Below are 26,686 nucleotides of genomic sequence, written 5' to 3' on the forward strand. Positions count from 1 at the left end.
TCGTGGTAACTTAACGACTGGTCTTCCAGATGATGGAACTGCAGAAGGCATATGATGAACTGAAGGACAGCAGTGAGAAGGAGATCGCCAGCCTTCGTAGACAGGCTGCTGGCTCAAGTCCCTTCATCTGCAAAGGTAAATCTGGAATTGAAGATTCATTCCCATAACTTAGATAAGCTAAAAATAACCAAGTCAAAAAGTAAATGCCCATTTATTTTGTCAACATACGAATAGTGTCTTGGAAAATAGGGGGTATTAATTAAATGTCTTTGTTGGTTGGCTGTGTTTAATATTCTGAAACGGTTTTTCTAAGAACACTTGTTGCAGGGCTTTTGACTATTCCACAGAATTTGTTTTGGTCATGAAATCTAACTGATGCTATCCATAAATCACATGCACACATTGAGCTCATGCTTGTGTATGTTAGACTGTGCAGCCTTACACCTATAGATGGAGAAAAAACAGATAATAAAATAGAGCTCTCTGTGTAACATGTGCCTTCTTTAATTAAGTCCCGTGGTTGCTGTTTCCCAATTTAAGTGGCAGCCCTTTATGCTAATACCCACCCACTATTCAGCCACTGTTCTTGCATTATTTCCCAAGCCGCCAGGCGTGCAGTGCACATGACCACGTTGGCTCTGTATATCTAATAAAGTTGAGAGCCATCAGCACAAATGTTACACTCCCTGCATAACACTCCAGCAAGATTCCATACTTTTTATTTAATTACTGATTTGTGGGCTCATTGTCGCTATATTTCTAAGTTGCAATTATTTGCTACCTTTCATACTCCCTGCTTGCTTTATTCTTTCTAAGTCCTCATCTTCACAGCTGGAATTAACTCATTTCCTAACGGAGTTTATCAGAGTTTCATCTAATATAGTCTAATGCAATGTCTAATCCCTTATGTAGTAGCCATTATGATTTAATCTAATATCTAAGGTTAGTATGCTCCACTAGCACATAGTGTTTGACATATCACCTGTGTTTGACCAGACCCCGAGGAGCAGGCTGGCACAGCGTTCACCTCCTACTCTGAGGACCTGGAGAGACTGAGGGCGGAGGTCCAGGAGAAGCAGATCCGACTTGAGGAAAGACACAAACAGGAAATGGAACATCTCAGAACCTACTACCAGCAGCAGGCTGCTGAGACCGAGGAACGCTACACCACAGAGCTCATTATACTGGAACAGCGTCTCCAGGAGGTCACAAGCACCCAAACCCAGTTCAGGTGATGATCTTGAAAGAATGCACCATAACAAATCTATGGTTTATTTCATCTTCTGAGCAACACTTTTTTTTTTGTTCAAAATACATTCAACACGTATATGTCATGTAGTCAGATGTCTTTAAATGAAATCTCATCACATTAAAATCTATTTTACAATTGATGCATGCAAACATGAGCATAAACCTTGATTCCATGATGTTGAACAGGCACCGATTAAGACCTCTTACCAAAATATTCTTTGTTCTACTTCCAAAGTGGCATGATAAATACTATTAGAATATGTTTTCCCAAGGTACTAGGCCAAAAGAAATGTAGGAACTGCCTTAGGATTAACCAAAATAAGAAATTAACAACAAAGACTGTGATACTAATAGGAATAGGTTGATAAAAGCCTGGGATTAAAATTAATGTATAGATCAGCTTATGGTTGAAAGGCCTCCAATATGATAGTAAAGCAAAATAGAACACAAAAAACATGTCTATAAGACATTTTTGCTCTGTAAAGCTAGAAATCTTTTCTTTTTGTAATTGTGAAAGACTTCATACTTAACCTGTACTCCTAGGCATGGCATTTTAATAAACATCCCTTTTCCAGTATGAGGCCCTGCAATGATGCCCGATTCTCAAAGAAATTTGTGTACACACCCATCAGCCTTCTATAAATTTCAGAAAAGGCAAAATCATTACAGCGGGTGAGACGATAACGTTTGTTTCACCGCGGTCACGTCAGCATTGCCACTGTTCAGCATTTTGCTTAGCATCAACACCAGTGTGATGCACCTCAAGCATGGCTCTCCACTCATATTTTCCTTTTTATCAGAGCCACACATCATGGCTGAGTCCAGGTTACTGTTTTACCGGGCCTCTCAAAACCAAGAAATTAATAAATTCTTATAAATAAGTCCGGACAGGAGATTTCAGCAAAAACGCTGTGTTCAACTGCCACAGTCAGAGAGCAAAGGGATGTGACTCTCTCCTTGTGGGGTTTAATGTGACTGATAGAAGTCCTTCTGAGCCGATGTGGGTCTCATCTGCTGGTATATCTTGTGGGAGGAACAGGAGGTGGTGAACAGCGGTTATCACTCCACTGTCAACCTGATAGCACCAGGCAGAGAAATTTGAGAAGTGTCGTGCAAGCTGTCACTTTACTACATTAGCAATGAATTAAATGATAATTAAAGCATTTCTTATTCCTCTTCCTCTCTCAAGACCACCATTTCGACTATTTCCACGAATTGCTTAAATTCCTTTTTTATTAGTGCTTGTATTGAAATGAAGCTGACTATAAAACCCTCTCCAAGAATTAGGCGCCAGTCCAGCACAGCAGATATAATCACCGTACATGGTAAAGTGCTTGAGATGATCACTTGCAACATGTCAAAACTGACCATTTTGCAAGATGGAGGCGGTGCGAAAAACCTTTGTATAGCTTGTGGAAGCGGGCTAGCGGATACTGGCTTCGTCGCCAACAGAGACCTTCCTAATGAAATATTCACGAGGTGGATAAAAGCGTTATTCGACTCTTGTTACTTGCCCACTAGCCTATAAAAATCAGCCATTCCAGATGGCCTGCATGAAGTTTTAGTGAGTCACTGGGACACTGTACTGTTGAATAGGGTAGAGGATAAACAGGATCACATGTATATCACTGGACTAAATGTGTATTACAATCTAAGTGACGTTGAAAAGGTGGAACTACCGTAGCTTTTACTCATCCCTTGAATGAGTTTCAGATGTTTGCAGGTTTGAAATCGTCTACTGTTATGTCACGTTTTAAATCCTTTCATAGGATATCAGTGTTATACAAAATTGGAAATTTCCATTAATATAGAATATTCTTATTAGATATTTTATCAGTATCTGAAGCAAAATGAGGCTTACTAACATCTGTGATACTTCTTTTTTAATTCCAACCAATTGTACATGGACGTTATAAATATACTAAGACTCTTACTGCCCTCTACTGTTTTATTTGAAATACAAGTCCAATCACTGCCACAGTTGTTAGTGCCAAATAGATCCAATACTGAATCATCTTTCTTTGAATCTTTGGAACAGAGAACTTTTATATCACAGCAAGAAGTAAATGTAGTTTTTTTGGAACAACAGTTACCAGAAACAGACGCCTACTCCTCAACTTCAGACTCCTAGCGTTGTTCCTGTGGTCCCCAACTTATATGCTGGTGGCAGTAATCGAATTCTGAATTTTTACGGCCAATGTCTTTGTTTGTTTCTTCATCTCTGTTAGTGTTCTCCATGATGTGCATCTCTGTGTTTTCTGATTTGTGCTTTTGTCTGTCCAGCGTTGCCCCGGCCAGCTACGAGATCATGGAAGAGCACACCGAGGAGCTAAAGGTTTGGCTGCTCCTTGCTCTCCTCTCTTTCTCGTAATCATTCACATCACACCAGCACTCGCCTCCTCCTGCAGCATATGTATAGTGGCTCGAGAAAGTATTCATCCGCCATTGAGTATTTCTTGTTTTGCAAACTGTGTACTTTGTTCCAAAGTCAAATTAGAATATATTTAAATTTTTTTCTTTTGCTCCTATAAAAGTAATCTTCTATAATGTCAGAATAAAATTTTGTATTTAGATGTCTTCAGCATTGTCTAAAAAAATAAGGCCTGCTACCAACACGGGGATGCAGGTTTGAATCCCGGTGTTACCTCTGGCTTGATCGGGCGTCCTTACAGACACAATTGGCCATGTTTGCGGGTGGGAAGCCGGATGTGGGTATGTGTCCGGGTCGCTGCACTAGCTCCTGCTCTGGTCGGTCGAGGCGCCTGTTTGGGGGGTAAGGGGGAAGTGGGGGGAATAGCTTGATCCTCCCACGTGCTACATACCCCTGGCGAAACTCCTCACCGTCAGGTGAAAAGAAGCAGCTGGCGACTCCACATGTTTTGGAGGAGTCATGTGGTAGTCTGCAACCCTCCCCGGATCAGCAGAGGGGGTGGAGCAGCGACCGGGACGGCCCGGAAGAGTGGGGTAATATGCCAGATACAATTGGGGAGAAAAGGGGGGGGTAAATAAATAAATAAACAAACAAACAAACAAGGCCTGAACATTACTAAACTGATAAATATTCACCTCTGTGTATTAACAAATGAAATCGGTCCACGTGTGTTCAGTTTTCCCGGAGATCACACTAAATATGCTAACAAGGTCCACCTATGTTGACTCTGAATCCACCTGTGTACGATTGCACAACTGAAACAGCAGATCAGATTGGTGCTGTTGTAAAGACGACTGCTAGTTGAACTTTTTTTTTTTGTGGATTTTTTTCCCCCTTTTTCTCCCCAATTGTAGTTAGTTGGCCAATTACCCCACTCTTCCGGGCCGTCCCAGTCGCTGCTCCACCCCCTCTGCCGATCCGGGGCGGGCTGCAGACTACCACATGCCTCCTCCGATACATGTGGAGTCGCCAGCCACTTCTTTTCACCTGACAGTGAGGAGTTTCACCAGGGGGACGTAGCGCGTGGGAGGATCACGCTATACCCCCCAGTTCCCCCTCCCCCCCAAACAGGCGCCCCAACCGACCAGAGGAAGCGTTAGTGCAGCGACCAGGACACATACCCACATCTAGCTTCCCACCCGCAGACACGGCCAATTGTGTCTCTAGGGACGCCTGACTGCCAATTTAACTTTGAGATGAAGCTGTTAGGGGGGTCATGATAAGACTGGCAAAGCTTTCAGGCTCCCTAAGAGCATCCTACAGTCCATTGTAACAAAATGGGCAAAAATATGGCACAACCCGGAAAATACTGAGCTCAGACATTTCTACGAAACTAGGCAACCGGACAAAAAAAAAGGGTAATTTCCCAAGAAGGGACCAAGAGACCACAGACTAACAGTGTTTACAGAGTTACACCGCTCATAGGCTGAAATCGGAGAAACTACAGAGACCCACAATCTCTACAGCCCTTCACAGTTTCAGGCTCTTTGGGAGAGTGGCAAGAAGGAGAAAGGCCAACATGCCTTGCTAGAAGCTATGTGACATAATCAGACCTTCTGTAAAAATATCTCGTGATCTTACAAAACTAAAGTTGAGTCTTGAGCCTGAAAGCGAAGTGCTTCGTAGCACAGCCCAACACCCGGATAACAACATAGCATGGTGGGGTTGCTTTTCAACAGGAGGGACTGGAGAGCTCGTCGTCATGGATCCAAAAGCAGGCAAATACTTGAGGAGAACCTGTTTTAGTCAGCGAGAGATCTGTGTTTTGTTCATGAGAGATGCAAGTTGTAAATTTTTTGATGAAAAATGCTCTGCGATAAAAGATATTGAAAGATTTTTTTTTTTTGGATTTCCCCCCTTTTTCTCCCCAATTGTACTTGGGCAATTACCCTATTTTCCAAGCTGTCGCCATCACTGCTTCACCTCCTCTGCTGATCCAGGGAGGGCTGCAGACTACCACATGCCTCCTCCAATACATGTGGAGTCACCAGCCGCTTCTTTTCACCTGACAGAGGAGTTTCGCCAGGGGGGCGTAGCGCGTGGGAGGATCACGCTATTAACCCCCCCCCCCAGTTCTCCCTCCCCCCTGAACAGGCGCCCTGACCGACCAGAGGAGGCGCTAATGCAGCGACCAGGACACATACCCACATCTGGCTCCCCACCTGCAGATACGGCCAATTGTGTCTGTAGGGACGCCCGACCAAGCCGGAGGCAACGCGGGGATTCGAACCGGCGATCCCCTTGTTGGTTGGCAATGGAATAGACCGCTATGCTACCCGGATGCCCTATATAAAGATATTTTTTGATTCACGAATATATTTAATTTATTGAGTTAGTGAAGGGAGAATTAAAATCTTTCAGTGCATTAAAACTTGTAGGTAGTAACAGGAAAAATGAGGACAGTCCATGGGGAGGAATATTTTCTGAAGCCACTTTCTTTATTACCATTCTGGGGCATTACCATGGCGGTAGGTGTGTGTGTGCATGTATGTGTGTTTGCGTGTGTGTGTGTGCGCGCCCGTGCAAGTGTCAGGGGGTTGGGGTGGTGGCTAAGAGACTTGCAGCCCTTAGGTCAAGTCCTGCCCTAGATCTGTTGCCTTGCTCCAGAGGCCACAGTTTTAAATGGTGGTTTATCTGATGGACCATGTTAAAGGGGGGGGGGGTTATGCAATTTTCCATGTACTGCGATACATGCGAACCAGACGTACTCGCTTTAAATTCACTGGCTCCATTAAAGGAGAATTCTGTCTCACCCACCACTCCAGCCTCCGTCCTCTCTTCAGTCTCTGCATTCCCTCCTTCTCCGACCTCCATACTGGTCAGCATCTATGGCTCTAACATCCTCGCTCAAAGGAACGAAGGAAGGAAGGAAATCCACGGGTCAGCAGGAGGACGGGAAGGGTGAGAAAGGCAGGTGATAATGGACCACAGGAGGACACGGTAGATATGTGTAGAGGGGAAATTTTGAGGATAAGTATGTTAAAGGTGCAAGGTGACTAGTGCTGAGGAGTGTGAACGATGCAGGGAAAGACGAGACGAGTTCCCCAGTCAGACAGACTGGTAGTGTGTTACTGGCTCAAGTATGATGCAAGACATCTATTTATCCTTTAATCGTCCCCTGTGGGGGTGGAAAGAATAGAGTTGTGTACTTACGTACTGGTAACGAAGTCTTTGGAGTCAACAAACTGCTGCTGTCTTCATTTTGCCTTCTATCTATTCGTTTGCTCCATTCTCGTTTCATTTTGTCCAACTGGTCCACTTTTCTCCTCCTTGCATTCCCTCCTGTCATTTTTCCTCATCTTTCTCTCTGTTAATCCCTAACTCATCCACACTTTCCTCTCTTTGTTCTCTCCTCTTTGTCCCTCACTCTCTCACCCTCTCTTGCATTCTTCTTCAAAGCAGCAGCCAGGTGAGGAGGAGGCGTCGGAGGTCGAGGCGGATGTGGAGCCACGCTGCTCCTCCAGGTCTACGGGCCTGACGGCGCAGCTGCAGACACTGAAGAGAGCGCTCTACCACAAGTACTTCCAGGAAGTGGCTGCACTCAAGGAGCAGCACAGCAGCGAGCTGAGGAGGCTGAGAGAGGAGCGGGAGCAGGAGAGGAGCGAAGGGAAGGCGCGTGCAGACGGTAGGGAGGAAAACGCAGGGGTGGCGGAAGCTGAGTCTGATCTGGAAGGCATCAGAAGGGCCGGATGCTCCATCCAGCACCCCAGAGGAGGTGGATCAGCCGTGCAGGAGGAAAAATTGTACTGGGAGAGAATGGAGCAGGAGGTTGCTAAGGTAAGGTTGCTGTGTTTTATACAATAGGTAATGCATAGAATGATTGTTCGGTAAAGATTTGTTTTTTTTATATAGCTAATTCCCAGACTATGTGTATTTTAATTTCATACAATCCTGAATTGCTTCTCCAAGTAGAATCAATGAAATGTATTGGAAGCAAGTGATCATTAAATCGGGTGTCATTAATATGACCTTTGATCAATCTGCAAATTTTGGAGTACAAATAGAAGATACAACGTGTTGAAGGGGAATCCATCTTTATTTAGTTCTGGTCATTTTTTTTTTAAGGATTTGATTTTAATATTATTGTTCCAGGTTGTAAAATGTTTGGTATGTTTTCAGATTTTCTGGATCAAAATAGATGCATTTCTTTTACACCACTGAATTATATTCCCTGAGATGGTTTCCATAACAATTTATAGGCATTCACATCCCAGTATTTTTATCAAACATGTAAAGTTATAAAAAATTTTAACTGTAAGAAATATTGAATATATCCTTTTTTTTCAACTATCGAAGGCATTGCAGTTACCTACTGTATTATTTGTACATTTTTCTGAAAAACTTAAAACCTTACTATAAAATAGACCTGGTAGCTTTATTTAGCAGCTGGGCAGGGTGCCCCGCTGGCTCACCTGGTAGAGTGCGTACCACATAAGGTTGAGTCATTACCACAGCAGCCTGGGTTCGAATCCAGCCCGGGCCCTTTGCTGCATGTCATCCTCTCTCTCTCGACTATTGCTATCGAGTAAAGGCGGAAAATGCCAAAAGAAAAAAAAAATCTAAAAAAAATGTTTTAGCAACTGGAATGACTTTTCCTTTTAAGCTGTTATCTCATCGAGTAACAAATATTGTTATTAACAAAATAAATTATTGGTCTTAATATCACTAATAAGTTATATTCACTGTTCGTAAAACTGAAATCATGTTTTACTGAGAAGTGGATGGCCAGGATTTTGGACTGACCCACTTTTTAAGGCAGCGACACATTTTATGGCCTCTCCGATGGCCCAAGGAGTAGAATTTGATGCTTTTAACCAAACAAGGACATTTTGTTGCCAAGAAACATGTGAAAGATTCAGCCTTTTACTTTTTCATTCATTATTTTTTTTTTTTATAAACCAGTGACCCTCTATGTTGGCTGTTGCTTTTAGCATTTCCCGTCTCCTTTGCACTTCCTAAAAAATCGCCAAGTATTTCACCACTTTTATGTTAGTACATGTTACGCACAAAAAACCTTAAGCAGTTTTTGTTTTTTTGTTGTTGTTTTTTTTGTTGTTTTTTTTGCTGCAAACTTTCTGACAGGTCATAGTTCAGATGTCAGTGGACTTTGCCCAGCAGACTGAGCTGGCCCGAATCAGCAAGCACTCCTGCCAGACAACTTCAGCCATGCAGACCCAGCCTGAGGAGGAAGAAGGGGAGGAGGAAGAGGAGACGGAGAGGGAAAATGAAGAGCCGAGCCCGAGGGTCTTTCCGGGTGATGTCTCCTCACTGGAGGAGGTGGAGAGGAAGTGCCTGGAGAGGCAACTGAAGGAGATGACTGCTGAGGTGCAAAGGTTAAAGGAGCAGCTAAGGAAAGCCGAACTGGGACCTGAGCAGGTGAGTGCTGCTGCCGACTGACCTCTGTGATGGAAATTCATTCCTGAGTAATATACGTCCATGGTTTCATACACAGTTTTGCAGATTGTTTTCATTGCAATGCAGGTGATACATGCATTGGATTTATTCTCCTCATGCAGTGATCATACATTTGTGCAGTTAACAGTGGTTTATCTATGGGCAAAATGTACCATGAATATACTCTACACAACACGCTTGCTAAACAATAACTGAAGTGGTTTTCTTTCTCACTTATACACACACACACACACACACACACACACACACACACACACACACACACACATACATATATATAGCGTTTTTTTCCTCTGAAAACCATCAATGGTGTTGGTAAGATTGCTCAACAAATGAGGAGCAGAATATTAAGATATTACAATAATACAATACAATAACATTACAGATACAAAAAAAGTACAATATTACAAAAATATTAAGATTAAGCTATTACAATATTAATGTAGTGAATTCAGGGGGCAGTTGGGAATCCGCTGCAGCCGAGACGTGAACCCAGGTCACCTGCACCATGGGCGACTGCGCTGAAAAGTCAAGTAAAGGGTCTGACCCTTTAGCCAAGGCCTAGCGAGTCTACACATCTGTGATCGTTACACTACCCCCTCCTTCGGGAAGTGCGTCCCCGCGCTTCAGCATACCAGCTCCCTCACACCTCTGGGCGCACATGCTTCCGATGGCCTCATGATCTCACCATCCCACTTCTGATACCAGTGTAGCGAATTCGGGGGGTGGTCGGGAACCACCGCACCCGGGACGCGAACCTGGGTCTCCCGCACCACAGGCGACTACAGTAACCAGTCAACTAAAGGATCTGACCCAATTTATAATATATGTGTGTGTGTGTGTGTGTGTGTGTGTGTGTGTGTGTGTGTGTGTGTGTGTGTGTGTGTGTGTGTGTGTGTGTGTATATATATATATACACACACACACACACACACGCACACACACACACACACATACATACATACATACATACATACATACATATATGCATACACACACACACACAAAACTTGCTATTTAAGAGGGGCACTATATCTCAAGACTGCTTTCCATTTTTGTGCAGTTCCTTGAGCCTTAACTTCCTGTCATGGTTTCAGACAGTTTTAAACAGCGAGTATACAGTTGCAACAAAATTTTGTTAGAAACTGTTTTCTGTTCCCAGATGTTGATGGCAGAAATTTACCAAGAAATGTTTTTCACACAACTGCATATGAAAGTGACAAGTATGCAAGCTTCAAAATCTGAAATGATATTTGCTGTCTACTACTGTACTTTTAGTTACATTACTTCTTTCGAGATGTGTAGCCTTACATTTTTACTCATCAGTAGCATTCATGACCAAAGTACTGCTCATGTCTTGAAGGCCCAATCCCAGGGTTAGCCTTGCTTTTCACTCACCATTTATTGCATGATTAGGCATTACCCGCATGATGGCAGTGGCTGTCAGGTTTAATGTCCCACATTTGATGGAAGTTGTTCTAACATACCCTTATAAAGATAATCCACTAACCTATTAGTTTGCCGTATTGAGCATTTCTCTCCTACCTAAAATGACCATGGGTGGTCAAAATGATGGCCGGTTTTTAAACTCTGTCAAGATAAATACCCAATTGAGATATTAATGCATTGTTCGTGTGCCTGTTAGGAAACGACTGACACCGAAATTAACATTTTAACTATAATACTATTTTTAAACAATTTAAACTTCTGAGACATGGTCGAACTCGAATAGCAAAATTGAAAAAGTTAAAGGATTACCTGAAAAACAAAACGGAAAACACTATCGCTAATCTAACAAACGTAACAGGGCCTATAAAACGTTTAGTGTAAAAAAAAGAACTGAAAATAACTATTTAAACAGTCCCAAACAGCATCTCTACGTTCTTTTCCAGAGCATCAATTCTGGTGTTAAACAACGATGTGTTCTGCACAATGTCCGCCCTGTCAACGTCTAAAGTGCGTGGCAACTTGCTTTTATTCGCTGCCGGGGTTCTGGGTGGTATTAATAGGCAAGGGGGGGGGGGGGGGTTCCGCATCGTCTGTCATGCAGTAGTCGTGCAAGTTCACGACCGGATTCTCCAGTGCGGACTCCATGCTGTTGTAGCTAACAGTGCTATTAGCTTAATCCCTGTTTTACTGGAAAAGTATATAAACCGAAAGATATCAGTGACACATCAGTACAAAACACACAACGCCGCTCTATGGTGTGTTGTTAAATATAAGGCGTAATAGCTGTCATCCAGTTGTTTTATAAAGTTTAAGGTGAACGGCTCTCGAAAACGTGGCCATCTTGGCCATCACGTCGCCATCTTGAGCATTGACCCAAACCCACCTTACCCCGACCTCGCGAGGAAGCGGTTGTCTGATGTCACACAAAATGGCCGCACCCATGGAGGCGAACAGTATAACGGTAAACCGTCAACTAAAAGGCATATTAAAGTATATTTGCCTGCATTTAATTCAAATAATACATACTGTCATATAGTAAAATCTGTTATGCATGTAAATTGATATCAAATATGTCGCAAATTTTATTAGGTAGCTGGTTACGGTAAAGTCTCTGAAAGCTATATTCTCTACACAAAAGTTATTCGGAAAAACGTTAAAAACGCCAACAAAAAAATGACTGAAACCGTTAACTGGCTTTGGCAGATTATCTACCTAAGTATCTAGACGGGAACACAGTTAACGAGTTACGTAAATTTCTGTCACTGGGTCAGTGAAGGAATGCGCGATCAATTGTCTATACACCTGCTACAAAAACATTAGTTTGTAAAAAAAAACAAAAAACAACAACAAACAAAAAAAATTACACTACTTTGCCACGGTCAGCTATGTTTTTTATTTACGTTTGGCGTCGTGCACCTGGAAGTCTTGGAGGTCGGACATCGGAATTTCAACTGGGAAATTCCGACCTCCGATTTCAAGTTAGCACGTAGCATAAAAAAAAGGTAGAGGCTAGTTCCCGTCGATGCAGAGAACGGTCAACTGAGCATGCGCAAGTACTCGTTGCCTCCGTTGTTTGGGTAGGTTAGGGGTTAGGGCGGGGTTAGGGTTAAAGTCGGCTAATCAGACGCAGAGTAGGGGTGGGTCTTCCTAGAATCCTAGCGCCTGGATGCTACGCGGGGCGTGTGGAGGCGTGGTAGAGAGGCATTTCGCGCATGCTCAGTTGACCGTTCTCTACTCCATTTCCGTTCTCTGCATCGATGGGAACTAGCCTCCGCCCATAAAAAAAACCTGACCGTTGCGAGAAATGACGCGACAACACGTGACATGACGCGCAAATTACGCGCGGTCATTTTGACCGCTCATCGTCATTTTAGGTAGATCTTATCGTAACTTTTTTGTGCAGTTTATAAATCGTTTTAATGCAAATATGTGCAGTTTTAGGGGCATTCGGGGAGCGGCAGGTCTGTATCCCCCCCCCAAAGTTATTAAACTTTGAAAACCCAAAACATTTCACGTTTTATAGGCCCTGTTACGTTTCTCAGATTAGCAACATGTGTTTTCCGTTTCGGTTTTCGGCGAATATTTTCACTTTTTCGATTTCGCTAATTAAGTTTGACCATGTCTCACTGAAGTTTAAAGGGTTTAAAATAGTATTATAGTTGTTAAAATGTTGATTTTGGTGTCAGTCGTTTCCTAATAGACGTACGAACATATGCAATGCGTTAATATCTCAATTGGGTATTTATCTTGACAGAATATAGAGCTTAAAAACCGACCGTCATTTTGGCCGTTCGTGGTCGTTTTAGGTAGATCTTGTCGTAACTTTTGTGCGATTGATCTAAAACTCGTTTCATTGCAAATATATGCAATTTTAGGAGCATTCGGGGGAGCGGCAGGTTTGTATCTTCTTTTTTTTTCTTCCAGTTATTAAACTTTGAAAATTCGAAACGGTAATAATGACCATCTTGGTCGTTCTAGTTGTCAAAAAAACATGTCTTTACACGCTTGTGTGATTATCATGCTCTCCAAAAGGAGAAATACGTTTTTCGAAATATACTAATACTGGAAAAGTGTGTCAAATAATTGAAAGGAAACCACTCAACTTAAGAATTCATATTGTTCTTGTACTCCAAGATATTCTTAATAATCTTTTAATAACTTGCCAAAAAACCTGAAACCATAAAACAGACTTAACTGCTGAGGTTTGAATCATAGCAGTGCTAACTCCTGTACTGTACAGTATGTGATTCATTGAAATTTGAAGACTAAGACAGTTTTTTAAGTAGATTTTTTTTTTGTTGCTGACATTAATAAACAAGTTTGATATTTTCCCGTTAAGTCATTGTTCAGTGTGTACATGTGGGCACGCTAATTTTAGTCTTAATAAAGTCAATATTTTTTTGTTTTGATATAATTTTGAACACTTAGCATTTGGTTGCTGATGATGAAAAACCTGACTCAAATATTTGTTAACGAAACTCCCAGTCATTGCCAAGTTTTACCAAAAAGTGTTAACATATTCATATGTATCAAACACATTTGAGAACATAGTTAATACTGTCTTTTCTCTGGGATGACGCCAAATGAGTCTCAGTGAAAACCTGATGACGCTTTACCAATCCAATGAAATGAATCTTTTAAGTGAGACCAGTGCCAGTCTGTGCCTGCAGTCTCTATACGTGGCAGTGTCGCTGAGAGAATTGATGCTCACTGGAGAAGCATTTCCAATTCCTCACCAACAGGGGGCGCTGTCTCCTCCACTAGTTGCTCTGACTTGGGCGCACCTGTTTCCATAGCAGCACAAAGATGCTAGTGTTCCTCTCCAGAGGAGTGTAGTTACGTCTGTAGTTTGTGTGCTTGAATAAGTGTAGCGTCTCTGAGTGCATGCACCTCCCTCAGCCTTATTTGAATCCCCATTTACTGATAGTCACACGCAGAGTTCCACTGTCCCTTTGCTGTCTAATGTTTTGAGTAATCCCTCCATAAAGTGCAACCTTTCCAATGACAGGACTGCTGTCTGTTTTCTCTCTCCTGCCCGTCCAGGCAATAAATAAGGGAGAAGAGAAGGACAGAGGAGTGGGACATCCGGAAGACCAGGAGGGGCCTCATAAAATGGCCGAAGGAAGCAACATCTCATCGCATGACGGACTTGACTCCACCAGTGTTGACGTTATCACTACTGAAAGGTAGAGACGAGAATTACGTTGTATTGTTTTGTGATGAGCTCATAGAGTTTTACAAAGGGAAATTCTTGTACAATAGGACTTGGAATGGATTTTTAAAACTTCACCAGATGTGTAAAAGTTATTGTAGTTTCTTCAGACCTTCTCCATTTTTTGATTGCTCATCATTCTCATCAGTAACATCAAAGATATATGGTTGAACTCTTTCACTCAGTGTCCAATCACCAATGCTATGGTTTCCTCCCAGAAACCTCCTGCGTAAAGCCAATGAAAGAATCAGACAGGTGCTGGTTGATGTCCTGAAGACCACGGTGGCAGCAGAAGAGACTATGGGTCTCCATATGGAGAGCCTTCGTGAGGCTTCCAGTGCAGGGCTGCACCCTGCGCCACCCCGTGCCACCACACAGCGAGCCACCTGGCAGAGAGTCAGCTCGGAGCCCTTCAGACCCTATACTACAGGCAAGTCTCACCAGGCTTCAATAACTACAGATGGTACAGCTGACCTTACGCTTTCCAAAGTGAATATTATTACAGTGATCAGTGAAGTATCATATTGCCAGTATTCTGGAGGAAATTTGTATCCAAATTTGCTGTTGGTTATTTTTGCTGGATTAGCATCTGGTGGTTCCCAGGGAAAGAGATTGAAAATAACTATAATCTTTTTGAGGATTAGTTTAGCTGCAATAACGGCAGCATCCACTTTTTCAAAGCTACGTCACAAAATGGGCAGGTATAAAATTTGCTAAATATGACTATGCCCTGGATCTCTAATGCATGCAGTCGCACACTCACTTGCTGGATGTTGTTCAATACCTCCGTATCTGACTTTGAAAATTTCTGTGCTTTTTTCTGAAAAGTACAGGGTTCCTCAAATACAAATCAATTTTATTCAGCATAATGCTTTTTAAATTCCAAGGACGTACAACCAGTTTCTCCTGTCCCACTGGCCTTGTCTGACTGATTCATTTCTAATTACATTGTGGATTGTGGAGACTAAAAATGACAAAGCCTCAGGTTAACAGATTCAACCATTCATATTGTAGAAGTACTTTAATTCATTGTGGAGAAACTCATTGCCTGTCATAAATAATCAACTTAAGATTGTCCTGCAGGGCATCCAGGTAGCGTGGCAGTCTATTCCATTGCCTACCAAGACAGGGCTCACCGATTCGAATCCCTGTGTTACTTCTGGCTTGATTGGACGTCCCTTCAAGCACAATTGGCCGTGTCTGTGGGTGGGAAGCCAGATGTGGGTATGTGTCCTGGTCCCTGCACTAGCACCTCCTCTGGTCGGTCAGGGTGCCTGTTCGGGGGGAGGGGGAACTGGGGGAATAGCGTGATCCTCCCACGCGCTACATCTCCCTGGCAAAACTCCTCACCGTCAGGTGAAAAGAAGTGGCTGGCAACTCCACATATATCGGAGGAAGCATGTGATAGTCTGCAGCCCTCCCTGGATCGGCAGAGGGGGTGGAGCAGCAACCAGGATGACTCAGAAGAGTGGGGTAATTGGCCGGATACAATTGGGGTGAAAAAGGGGGAAGACATTTAAAAAAAAAGATTGTCCTTCTTACTGTGCTGATTACTTTTGCACATCTGCAGCTAATGTACTCTCAGTACATTATCCCTAAACCCTAGTGTACTGCTACACCCAATGTGACTCTTGTCCTATTTTAGGTTTTACAGCCAGATTAACTCTCCCTTGCATCATATCCTCCAAGGAACAGACCAGTGTTGTATATGAACGGGATTTAATAACAAGGAAGTGTGAAACTGAAAATAAACATACAGAAAAGCATACATCAGTATACAATACAAAATAGCTGAGTTGTCACACCATTCTCTTATTCTCACAGGAAAAGGAAGTAGCTGAAACTGCGGTACTTATCTATGCCACTAGAAGGCAAAAGACTCAAGATAATGGAACTATGCCCCTAATGGCAGGGAGGCTCTAAAAATAAAGGAAACCGTTCCATTACACTCCCCGTCTGGCATTATTTAAAATGCCACAATAAACATTTACATAATCTAATCTTCTGGAGACAAGAGAAGAATACACTCTGAGATGGGTCTGGAGAAAGTCTTAGTAGTCTTGTGACAGGTAAGCTTGACCTCCACTTTCCTGACTACTCTATCTTTGCTGAGGTCATTGTCCTGATACCAGAGAAGGCGAAGAAAATCTCTGTGATCTTCCTGAACAACAAAACAGTAGAACATCTGGTCTATGTCTGCTGTGACAGCAACAGGTTCCTTTCGGAAGCGGAGAAGCACACCCAAAAGGGTGTTGTTGAGGTCTGGCCCCGAAAGCAGCACGTCGTTGAGAGACACTCCATTAAACCGTGCACTCAAGTCAAACACCACACGAATTTTACCAGGCTTCTGTGAGTGGTAGACACCGAAAGTGGGAAGATACCATCTCTCTTTATCTTTCTCACAAGGTGGTACCAGCGCTGCATGATTGTTATTGAGCATTTTCTGCATGAACTCGACAAGGTGTTCTCTCATGTCTTCCTTCTTGTCCAGCTGGCGTCAAAGAGACATAAGCCGCTTGTAGGCATAGGGTCTGTTGTCTGGGAGTAGACGTCTGGGGCTGCAAAATGGCAATGGGGCGACCCAGCTGTTAGTTTCATCTTTGAAGACTCCTTCCATCTTCTTCAGAAAGAGCATGTCTTCGGCAGATGGCGCAAGCTGGTTGTCGGTATCAGTGCAGCGAAAGACTGTCTCTCTTAAACTCTCTTCAGTTGTCTGTGGTGCTGGGCCAGGGTGAAGAGCTGCCAAGTGCCTCTCACTCTTACACTCCACACACCTGATGGTGACATTACAGTCCTTTGCCTGGTGACTGGTGGATGTAAGGCAACGGTAGCAGATGTTGTTGTCTTTGATTAACTTCTTTCTGTCTTCAAGCAGCATCATCCTGAAACCTCTACATCTTTTCAGTGGGTGCGGCTTGTGATGTATAGGACAGTGTCTGTTTAGATCTTCAACTACCCTTTCTACTTTTGTGGTTACCTCTGCTGACACGTCTGTCTTGTGCATCGTAACTGATGGCTGTCTGTTGTAATTACCCAGGGGCTTTTCTTTCTTGAAGCTGACAGAGGAGATAGAAGCTGTTGTAAAGTTTGGGTCATTCTTTGCTCTGGCCTCTTTCTGCACAAACTCAGAAAAGATAGCGAAAGGTGGGACGGCCACTCTATGCTCTTCTTTAAATGCTGACCCAACTGTTGTCCACTTTTCTTGGAGGTGAAAGGGTAGCTTCTCCACAACTGGACCTACTCCCCTGGCTGTGTCGAGGTAACTTAAACCAGGTAAATATCCATCTAGCTTTGCAGCTGACAGTTCTAAGAGCAAGTCTGATAGCTCACGGAGCTTTTGAGGTTCTTTGCTGGAGAGCTTTGGGAAGTTCCCCATTCTAGAGAACAAGGCTCTTTCTATTGCCTCTGCTGAGCCATAGCATTCTTCGAGTCTTGTCCAGATCATACTTAGACCAACAGATGGATGATGTATGTTGACTGCTTTGACCCTTCTAGCATGTTCTGAAGACTCTGGGCCCAGCCACTTGATGAGCAAGTTTACTTCTTCACTGGCAGTAAGACCAAGGTCTGCAATGGTACTCTGAAAAGTAGCCTTCCAGCTGAGATAATTCTCCGGCTTGTCATCAAACTTAGTCAGTCCTCCAGTTACCAGCTGGCTCTTTGCTAGGAACCTGGCGAGGTCACTGGTGGTGTTGTCACTAGGTGCAGGTTTTGGGTTACACCTCCACTGTGGTTGTGGCTCGCTGTAGGAAAGACATTGTTGAAGTGTATCTCTTTGCAGCGCCAGTTTACTGCCCCCTGGTGGTGATGAGTGGTACTGATTTGGATCTTGTCTGAAGTAAGATGTGAACACTGGTGAAGGTTTCACTTGTTTTTGCTGAGGGGTGACGTCATTATGCTGAGTGGACATGTCTCTCTGTCTTTGCGTGAGCTCAGTGTCGTTGCTTGAGTGTTTATTTATGTACTCACTCACTTTCTGCTCTGGGGTTACTTGGAAGGGCAAGAACTCTAATTCTTCACTTTGCTCTGCAATAAACTGAGCAGCAGCAGACTGCATTACCTCTGCTTTGGCCATGAAAGCATCAGCTTCTTTCTTGGCTTGAAGTGTATCAAGAGTTGCATCTAAGCAGACCTTTTCAACATTTGCATTAGCTTCTATGCAAGCTTTCTCTAATTTAATGTTAATTTCTTGGTCAGCGTAGGCTGCTCTTGCTTTAGCAGCCTGTGCTTCAGCCAGTGCTAGTGTTGCTGCCATACTGGCTCTAGTTGATGCAGACGATCTTTTTGAAGAGCCTGCTGATGAGCTAACACTCAGCTTTCTTGAAGATTTTGAGGACTTTAAGGAGTGAGAGGAGAGGGACTTATTCTCCTCACTGTCTTGACCTTGAGCCTCTAAATGTTCCATTATGTCGATGAGTGCTTGACTTGAAAAGGCTTTGTCAGTTACTGACCTCTGGCTGAGTCCGACAGCTAGTTGATGTCCCTCACAGAGTGCTATCTTTTCACTGTACTGCTACACCCAATGTGACTCTTGTCCTATATTAGGTTTTACAGCCAGATAAACTCTCTCTTGCATCATATCCTCCAAGGAACAGACCAGTGTTGTATATGGACGGGATTTAATAACAAGGAAGTGTGAAACTGAAAATAAACATACTGAAACGCATACATCAGTATACAATACAAAATAGCTTACTCAATTTAGAATTACAGTTAGGATAACTAATCCTCTATTTTTCAGGAAACAAAGGTAAGTATAAAACTAACATTTTCTTTGCAGGAATAAAATGTATTTTGTAACTAGTCAGGTATAGCACTGAACACTGTATTTACGCTAGCATCAAAAGTATAGCCTGAATGCCATCATTAAAATGTGCTGTCATACATGTTACCAACATTATACAAACTGTAGCAAATATGTAAAAAAATACTTCAAAATAAAGATTCTAGCAATGATGGATAATAGCTTTACTTACAGATATTGCCACTCGGAGGGGTAGAAACTAGGTAATGGCTAATGATGGAGCATGAATATTGCTGAGTTGTCACACCATTTTCTTGTTGTCACAGGAAAAGGAAGTAGCTGAAACTGCGGTACTTATCTATGCCACTAGAAGGCGAAAGACTCAGATAATGGAACTATGCCCGTAGTGGCAGGGAGGCTCTAGAAATAAAGGAAACCGTTCCATTACACCAAGGGTATTGTCCAAATGCTGCATAAGCCGGTGATCACAAATTTCAATTTTGGTACAGGTTTAGGGCTAATTTTTAAAAAAGCGTCCATGCAATTAAAGCCAGTGGGATGACTTGCATCTCTCAAACCCTGTCTTAATACTCTACAGAAATCATTTCAGCTCCAGAAAGTTCCCAAGTATAATTTTCTGTAACCAAGGTCCATTACATTTGTTGCGTACATGGAATATTTTTGCTCATTGCCAAATATTAGTTTCTGCAAACTTCCCACAAAAATAAATAAATAAATAAATCCCAGTTTCGTGGTCAGGACAGAGGCATGAAAGAACTTAAAATATTGGTCAAAATGCGTTCTAATGGGTTGTGCTACAAAATGATCAATTCAAATTTTTTTTAAATCTAAAATCTGCTTAAAGTACTTTATTCAAGTGAAGAACTAGTGATTCTAAAAATTTAGGGTGGATAAATTTTATTCCTCCAGCTCCTCCTGGGGGATCCCAAGGCGTTTCCAAGCCAGATTGGACATGTAGTCCCTCCAGCAAGTTCTGGGTCTACCCCGGGGTCTCCTCCCAGTTGGACGTGCCCGGAAAACTTAAAAAGGAGGGTGCCCAGGAGGCATCCTAATCAGATGTCCGAACCACCTCAACTGACTCATTAATATAGTCAATGAGGTGCCAAATGTTAGAACGAGGTTGCTTCCAGGTTGTTTTAAATTTGTTCTTCTGGTGGAAGTGTGTTGGTGATGATTAGGCTGTGTTCTGAGCATGTTGTTAACAGCACGATACCATTTGAGTTGATGTTTCCAACTCCTTCCTTGCCAGTTAGGTCTCTTCACAAGTTTAAATTTCATCCCACTCTGACATTGAAATCTCCAAGCAAGATTAGCCAAGTCTCCTTGGGGACTTTGGTGAGAACATTGTCCAGGTTGGCATAGAAGGTCTCATTTACTTCATCTTATGAGTCAAGTGTTGGAGTGTATGCACTGATGACAATGATGCTTTGGTTATTTACAAGCGCCAGTTGTATTGTCATCAGCCATTTATTGATGCCCAGAAGAAGCTCAGCAAGGTGGCTAATGAGGCTGTTTTTGATGGCAAAGCCCACACCATGGATCCTCGGCTCATCAGCTGCTTTTCCTTTGCAGAAAAAAGTGTAACCACTCTTGTCCTCTTTCAGTTGCCCTTGGTCTGCCAGTTGGGTTTCAGAGGGTGTGGCAATATCAATCCAAAATCTTCTCAGCTCTCGGGTGACGATGGCAGTATACCGTTCAGGTCGATTGTCCATGAGGGTTCGTATGTTCCAGGCTTCAAAATATACGAGTTTCTGGTTCTGACTGCATGGTGGTGATCCCTCTGGATGCGGTGGTCCAGACAGGAGGTATGAGGCAGATTATGTTTAGAGCACCTTTTCTAGCCCCCTCCGCAACCGGGGTGAGCAGGGTGGATGCTAAATTGGCCTGCTCAGTCACAGGTGCAGTAGCCGAGAAGCCCCTCTGCCTCAGTCCGGGCTTAGCGACTGATAATACACCCACCGCCTGTGTGCCAGGTTGTGGCTAGGGGCTGCCAGAATTCACTGTCCTGCCCCAGTGACCTCTTCCTGATCACCACAGGGCTTTGACCCAGCATGTTTATGGGTTGATCCTTGCAGGAGGACTGCCTGCATGTGACAGTTTTTTATGTGGAGAGACTGATGCGCCTGCAGCCACCACACAGTCCTTGGCAGTGGGTGGCCCGAGTCCAATGGCATGTAGAACCAAGATGATTGGGGACCACCCTTTGTTGCAGTCTTCATCCACCTTCACTGGCATTGTGACCTGAAGACATCTTCTGCCAGTTCCGTCGATGAGGTCTTTGTTGGATTGCGCTTTGTCTGGAATCTCCCCCTTGACCTATCCACTTTGGGTGACCCTACCAGGAGCCAAGCTCCAGATGGCATAGCTCTTGGGATCATTAGTATATGCAAGCTTCTCCACCGCAACAAGGTGGCGATCTAGGAGAAGACACACACACACACACACACACACACACACACACACACACACACACACACACACACACAAACACACAAACATTGATCACTGAGATAGCTTTAACTTGGAGTGAAGTTGGTTCAATGTAAAAAAAAAAAACTTCGATGTAGTAAACTACTTTTGCCATGTTGCTGTAGCTTGCTATATTTCTCTGGGGGATAGAGTCAGTGTAGTGAAGCTTCATTTGATGTAGATTAACTGGTAGCTTAGCTCACTACACTTTCCTAGTAGCTTGCCTGGTATTGTGTATCAGATTATAAACATGGGACTGTAACTTCTTCTCCCAGAATCACAGGGGGCATATTAAGTGAGCTCATTTCCATGCAGTGCTCTGCATTTTGTAATTACATTACCAGTTGTCTGGATGAGAGTCTAGTTTCAAGCTGACATGGGGAGACTTGACAATTATTGTGTGATTTCACAATACAGGAATATTGAAATAACTCGTTTCTCCATGCATCTCTACATGGCACATTAGATGGAAGTTGAAATTTTGAGTTAGGTAGTTGTGTATGTGATTTCTACTTTCAAGTTATGACTCTTAAATGACATATCAGGTTTTCACATTTTAGGTGTTTTACTAAAATTTTCTCAATTGTTTCCTCTGCAAATGCCCAGGTCCCTCCTCAGAGAGTTGGCACGGCAGTGAGACGGGCACAGACGACGGCAGTATGTGGTCCCGAGATCCAGAAACTGACGAGGGTCTGGAGGTGTCTCAGCAGATGGTGGACAGCGTGCTGCTGGGGGTGGAGACTCAACTGGAGAACGAGGAATACCTGATGAGCATTAGCACCCGCCTCCAGATGGCATTGGAGAGGATGCTGGTAACCATCACTGAAACCTCCAACCAGGTAGGAACCAAGCGGGTGTCCATCAAGATTTTGGGGGTCTGTGCTCCCACCACTTTCGGAGTATATTTGCCTGTTCACAATTCAGGAGGTAGCTACACAGGTGATATATTGGGATAAGTGGAACACCAATTACAGTGAATGGCATTCTCCATTGCCAAATAAATTTTACTGCCTGCAAGTTGAGGCATGAGTTGTCAACCACAGGGCTTAAATATTCCCTTTTCACTGTCCCATGGTGATACTACCCCTGTGTGTTTGTACCTAGAAACCACTAGTCAACAAAAAGCCCTAGTGACACACATGTAAGCTTTGTTTAAATGTTTGAACTGCCACTTGCAACACTATTAACCCTCTATAGTTTTGAAAGTCTGTTCACATAGGCATAATGGGGATGAGACTGCAGAATTTGGCTGGCAATAATGTTGGTCCGTCTAGAATTCACACACAATGGAGCTGTCTCATTCCTAGTGGTTGCCTATAGATACGAGCCGTATTTGCATGGCGCTTTTGTCTGTACAACCAGCCTATCCAGAGCCAGCTGAGCAGAACAACCCCACCTCCTGAGGCTCTCTGTGTGCACACAGTGCGCCTCCTGTGTCCACCATGAGCCCAGAGAGCCAGGGCTATTTTAACCAGGCCGCTTGCTGGACGTGCATCTGTAGCTGACTGCACCGCGCGTCTTCCCTTTGGCTTATATACAAGCATTACTCACGCTGAGATGCATTTTATCTTGGATGTCTAAAAATAGCTTAAAAGAAATTTCAGGTCAGGCGTCAGCAATGCTCCAGCAATCTATCTAAACCACTGAGTTGCATGATTATTGTGTCTGATTCATGAAATCAGTTTGATCTGACAATTTTTCTCAGGTTTTTTTTTTAAAAAACAATTTTTTTTCAAAATAATTTCACCACTGACACCTGACTTGACTGCCTCTTCATCCTTCCTGTGAGCGCTTGAAACTGTGGATTTTCTTCCTTGTATTCATTTTTGTTTATGGACTAGGAAATTATTCAATCACATCACAATCTTTGCAGACCGCCTAAGAATCGTTACGCTGTGACATATCAAACCTACCCATTTTCATTTGAAAGCCTTGCCATGTGACCATTTATTTTTTAAGTTACAGCACTGAAAATATGAAATAAAAACAAAGCCAAGGATAGCCGCTTGTAGCCTTACCTTGCCATGATAAAGTGAGACTGTGCCTATGTTCATTAGTATCTGCAGTGTGTGTGTGTGTGTGTGTGTGTATGGGTGGATGTTGAACTCTTAAACCATCAGCCCCGTTGAGAGATGGGTTTATGTACTTTGAACGAGAGTGGTCGAGTTGTCAGGACGATCTCTCATCAATAAAGAACCGCCCTGGTGTTTTTACGATAGGGATCACGTGTCACCTGATGCATTTTGTCCATACAAATGTTTACACTCAATTACACTGCCACAAGTAGTTCAGTAAAATATTCTCTTTTAATGGTTAATCAAAGTGTGCTCCTGCTACCATCGATCCAGTGTACATTAGTCTTGTCAATGAGCAATGGTGGATTGCTCAGTTTTTCCCGTAAAGCGAAAGTGTGAATACGGATTGATGTAATGCCCTGGTTGGGAATGTTAACAGCCCGGGGTTGTAAATTATTTCCCCAGGGAAGGTTTTTGCATACTGAACTCCCATTATGGGCTAAGTGAGACATGGAGATTGTTAATGTGTGCAATAAGCTTGACATGCCATCCAGACAGATTGAGGAGGGACCCAGCGGAAACCTGTCAAAACGTCCTGATCAGTTCATCTGTGCTTACGTGGAATATGAATCCGGTTTGACAAGCTCTCTTGAAAAGGGTGTGTGGCTGCATGTTGTGTGTGTTTGAGAGAGAGAGAGGGAGTATTTGTCCTATTTGCAAATCTACCTGACCCATGGGCCCCAGGGGCTGAAGCCACGCCTGCTTCCCTCTCCGCTTTGCTGAGCATTATTCAGCTACATACTATTAATACAGGAAGTAAAGGATAAATTCGGGCTTTTGGGGGGGGGGGCAAAAGCTGGGACTCTGGGATTTAATCTTTTTAAGGATGTGTGTTGGGAGAGCCGATGTGAGTGTAGCAGAATGACAGGATAGGCTGCCCTGAGGTAAGGAAAGTGAGAGAGGGAGGAGTTTGTGAAAGTAAGGACTTGATGTTGAAAGGTTACGGCACTTGGACTGGAGTGAGTCAGGCTCGTATCGCGGCACGAGAAACGAGCAAGCAAGGTTTGGAGAGAATGAATGGCAGCCGGCGAAAAGAAGGAAGAAACAAGGATTGAGTGAGACTTGGATCAGACCAATGTCATTTCACCCTTGGTTGGCTGCTGCTTGGACAAAGCAATTAAAAGGGGCCACTGGGAGGCTTCCCTGCCGGGTCATGGCTGCTACAGCAGCTCACCATTGTTAATGAACCTCCAGAGAGCAAGCGAAAGAGAGAGAGAGGCATGGTGGGGCTGTGCTCGGCTAACGGAGGGTCAGAAACCAGGCTGAGAGAGAGGGGCAGAGATCATCAGATAGCACGTGAGGAAAAGAAATGCTTGCCTTTATGTGTACTTACCTCCCGCGGTTCTTGCTCAGGAATGTCCTCCTAGCCTCCCAGTCACCTAGCTATCAAGGATGACGGTTTCTTCTGAGAGCACAACTTTTTCTTTTCCTGCCGAAACAACTCGTGACCCTCACTGGATGGTTTTTACTCTCAGTATTTACCTGGGACCTGTTCTACCTCAGCTGTTGTAACATGTGAACAAGATGACGTGAATTTGACTGTTTCCAAATGTTGTTTCGCCAAGCTGTGTGCGGGGCTAGACACATAGAAACTGTTGCTACAACATCGCTCGTGACTGTTTGAAAAAATTTTTTTTTATCTCCGTGGACCTCGCTCCTGTTTCTGTGTGGATTGTTGGCCAAACCAACTCAGCTAGGAGAAGACTCCTCCATGGCAGATAAAAGCCCCCGCTTGATCACTTCCAAAAGAAGAGCTCCACAGTAAGGATTTGATGTAGAGAAGTCCCCCCCCCCCCTTTGCCATGGATTCATACAGGTCCTACTGGAACTCAAGCACACCGGGCAGCATGTGGGTGGAAGGGGAGGACCAGGATGTTTACGAGGTGGAATCCCGCGTGCCCCTGCCCCGACCCTTTCCCTTGTCCACCACCTTGAACGAGAAAAACGCCGTGGTGGTGCAGACGCAAATCTCGCACTTCAACCACAGGGCAAATGGTCACCTTCTTAAGGTCATCTCCAAAATTTCCCTGCCTACCCCTCCCTATACAGTAAGTGAACACTTCACAACTGAAGCTGAGTGGTCTGTTGGTAGAAATGAGTCTGGGTAGTCATGATTAATTGACAAGACACTGTATGAATGCTGTTATTTACAAAAATATTTCAGCAACACACTTTAAAACCTTGTTTTTTTGTTTTGCTTTTTTGCCCAAACATGCAGTAGATTATATGTAAACGATATCAGGGTTTGTGACCTGCATAATGAATATTCTAGACATGCAAAATTTACAAAAAAAGTCTGTTTATATTTTGTGTGTTTTGCTTTTATCCATGTATGTAGTGTACATGACTAAAATTATATTCTTCTGTGTAGCATTCATGTGCAGCTTCTCTTGATTTAACCTGTCATAAAGAATAAAGAATCATCCATTTAGTGTGACAGTCATATTACAGCTTCCTGGTTGCCGTTGTATTGCAATGTGACCTTTGCTCAGAGAGGAGATATGTAAAGCTTGTCTAAAAGTAGCTTTATGCAGTGGGATAATTGTGTGTGCGTATCTGCTCTGGGGCGCTTTATTGCATGCACACAATTATTATGCGGCAGCTTCGTCAGAGGAAGCTTGTCCCTCTGTGACCTGACCTGGGGAAATAGAAATGTGTCATCAGTATAGCAACCTAGATTTTGATTCCATTTGTTAAAAGGATGGTAATGCAGTTTAATAATGGCAGATTTTATTGGTATTGGAAGCCACTTTTCATTTGGTACAAAGTGCTAAAGAAGAAAAGTTGTTAAGAGATGGTGAAACACAGCAGGAAGAAAGGATGAAACATAAAGTCAGAACACATTCTAAACACAAAAAAGTCTGTAAGGTCAAGGTTTTGGCTTCCTCTATCAGTTTGTCAAGATGCTGAAAGTCATTCAAGTGAACTAAATTGGTACATACTTCCTGATTTCTTAAATTTGTGAATATTTCTCTTGCTTTTCAAACACGGGTGAAAAAAGACATTGGGATGTTCCTTACCCTCATTTTAATATGCTGTAAGAGAAGAGACTGTGTTATTCACACATGCAACACTTTGGCCTGCAAGTGTCTCCCTTTATACAACAAAGAAGTAGTTGG

At 43.3% G+C, this 26,686-nt stretch overlaps 1 protein-coding gene across 1 annotated transcript in view; it reads left to right on the forward strand.

Annotated features, from left to right (window-relative positions):
- akap9 (A kinase (PRKA) anchor protein 9) overlaps positions 1–26,686 on the forward strand; it is a 93,757-nt gene that overhangs the window by 30,982 nt on the left and 36,089 nt on the right. The window contains exons 14-21 of the mRNA XM_056298324.1: positions 30–135; positions 997–1,231; positions 3,535–3,586; positions 7,085–7,459; positions 8,765–9,058; positions 14,090–14,232; positions 14,477–14,688; positions 22,099–22,331. Of these exons, the coding sequence (XP_056154299.1) occupies positions 30–135; positions 997–1,231; positions 3,535–3,586; positions 7,085–7,459; positions 8,765–9,058; positions 14,090–14,232; positions 14,477–14,688; positions 22,099–22,331 (1,650 nt within the window). The remainder of the gene's footprint in view (positions 1–29; positions 136–996; positions 1,232–3,534; positions 3,587–7,084; positions 7,460–8,764; positions 9,059–14,089; positions 14,233–14,476; positions 14,689–22,098; positions 22,332–26,686) is intronic.

This window comes from Lampris incognitus, chromosome 18, assembly GCF_029633865.1.
Source record: "Lampris incognitus isolate fLamInc1 chromosome 18, fLamInc1.hap2, whole genome shotgun sequence".
Taxonomy (NCBI): Eukaryota; Metazoa; Chordata; class Actinopteri; order Lampriformes; family Lampridae; genus Lampris; species Lampris incognitus.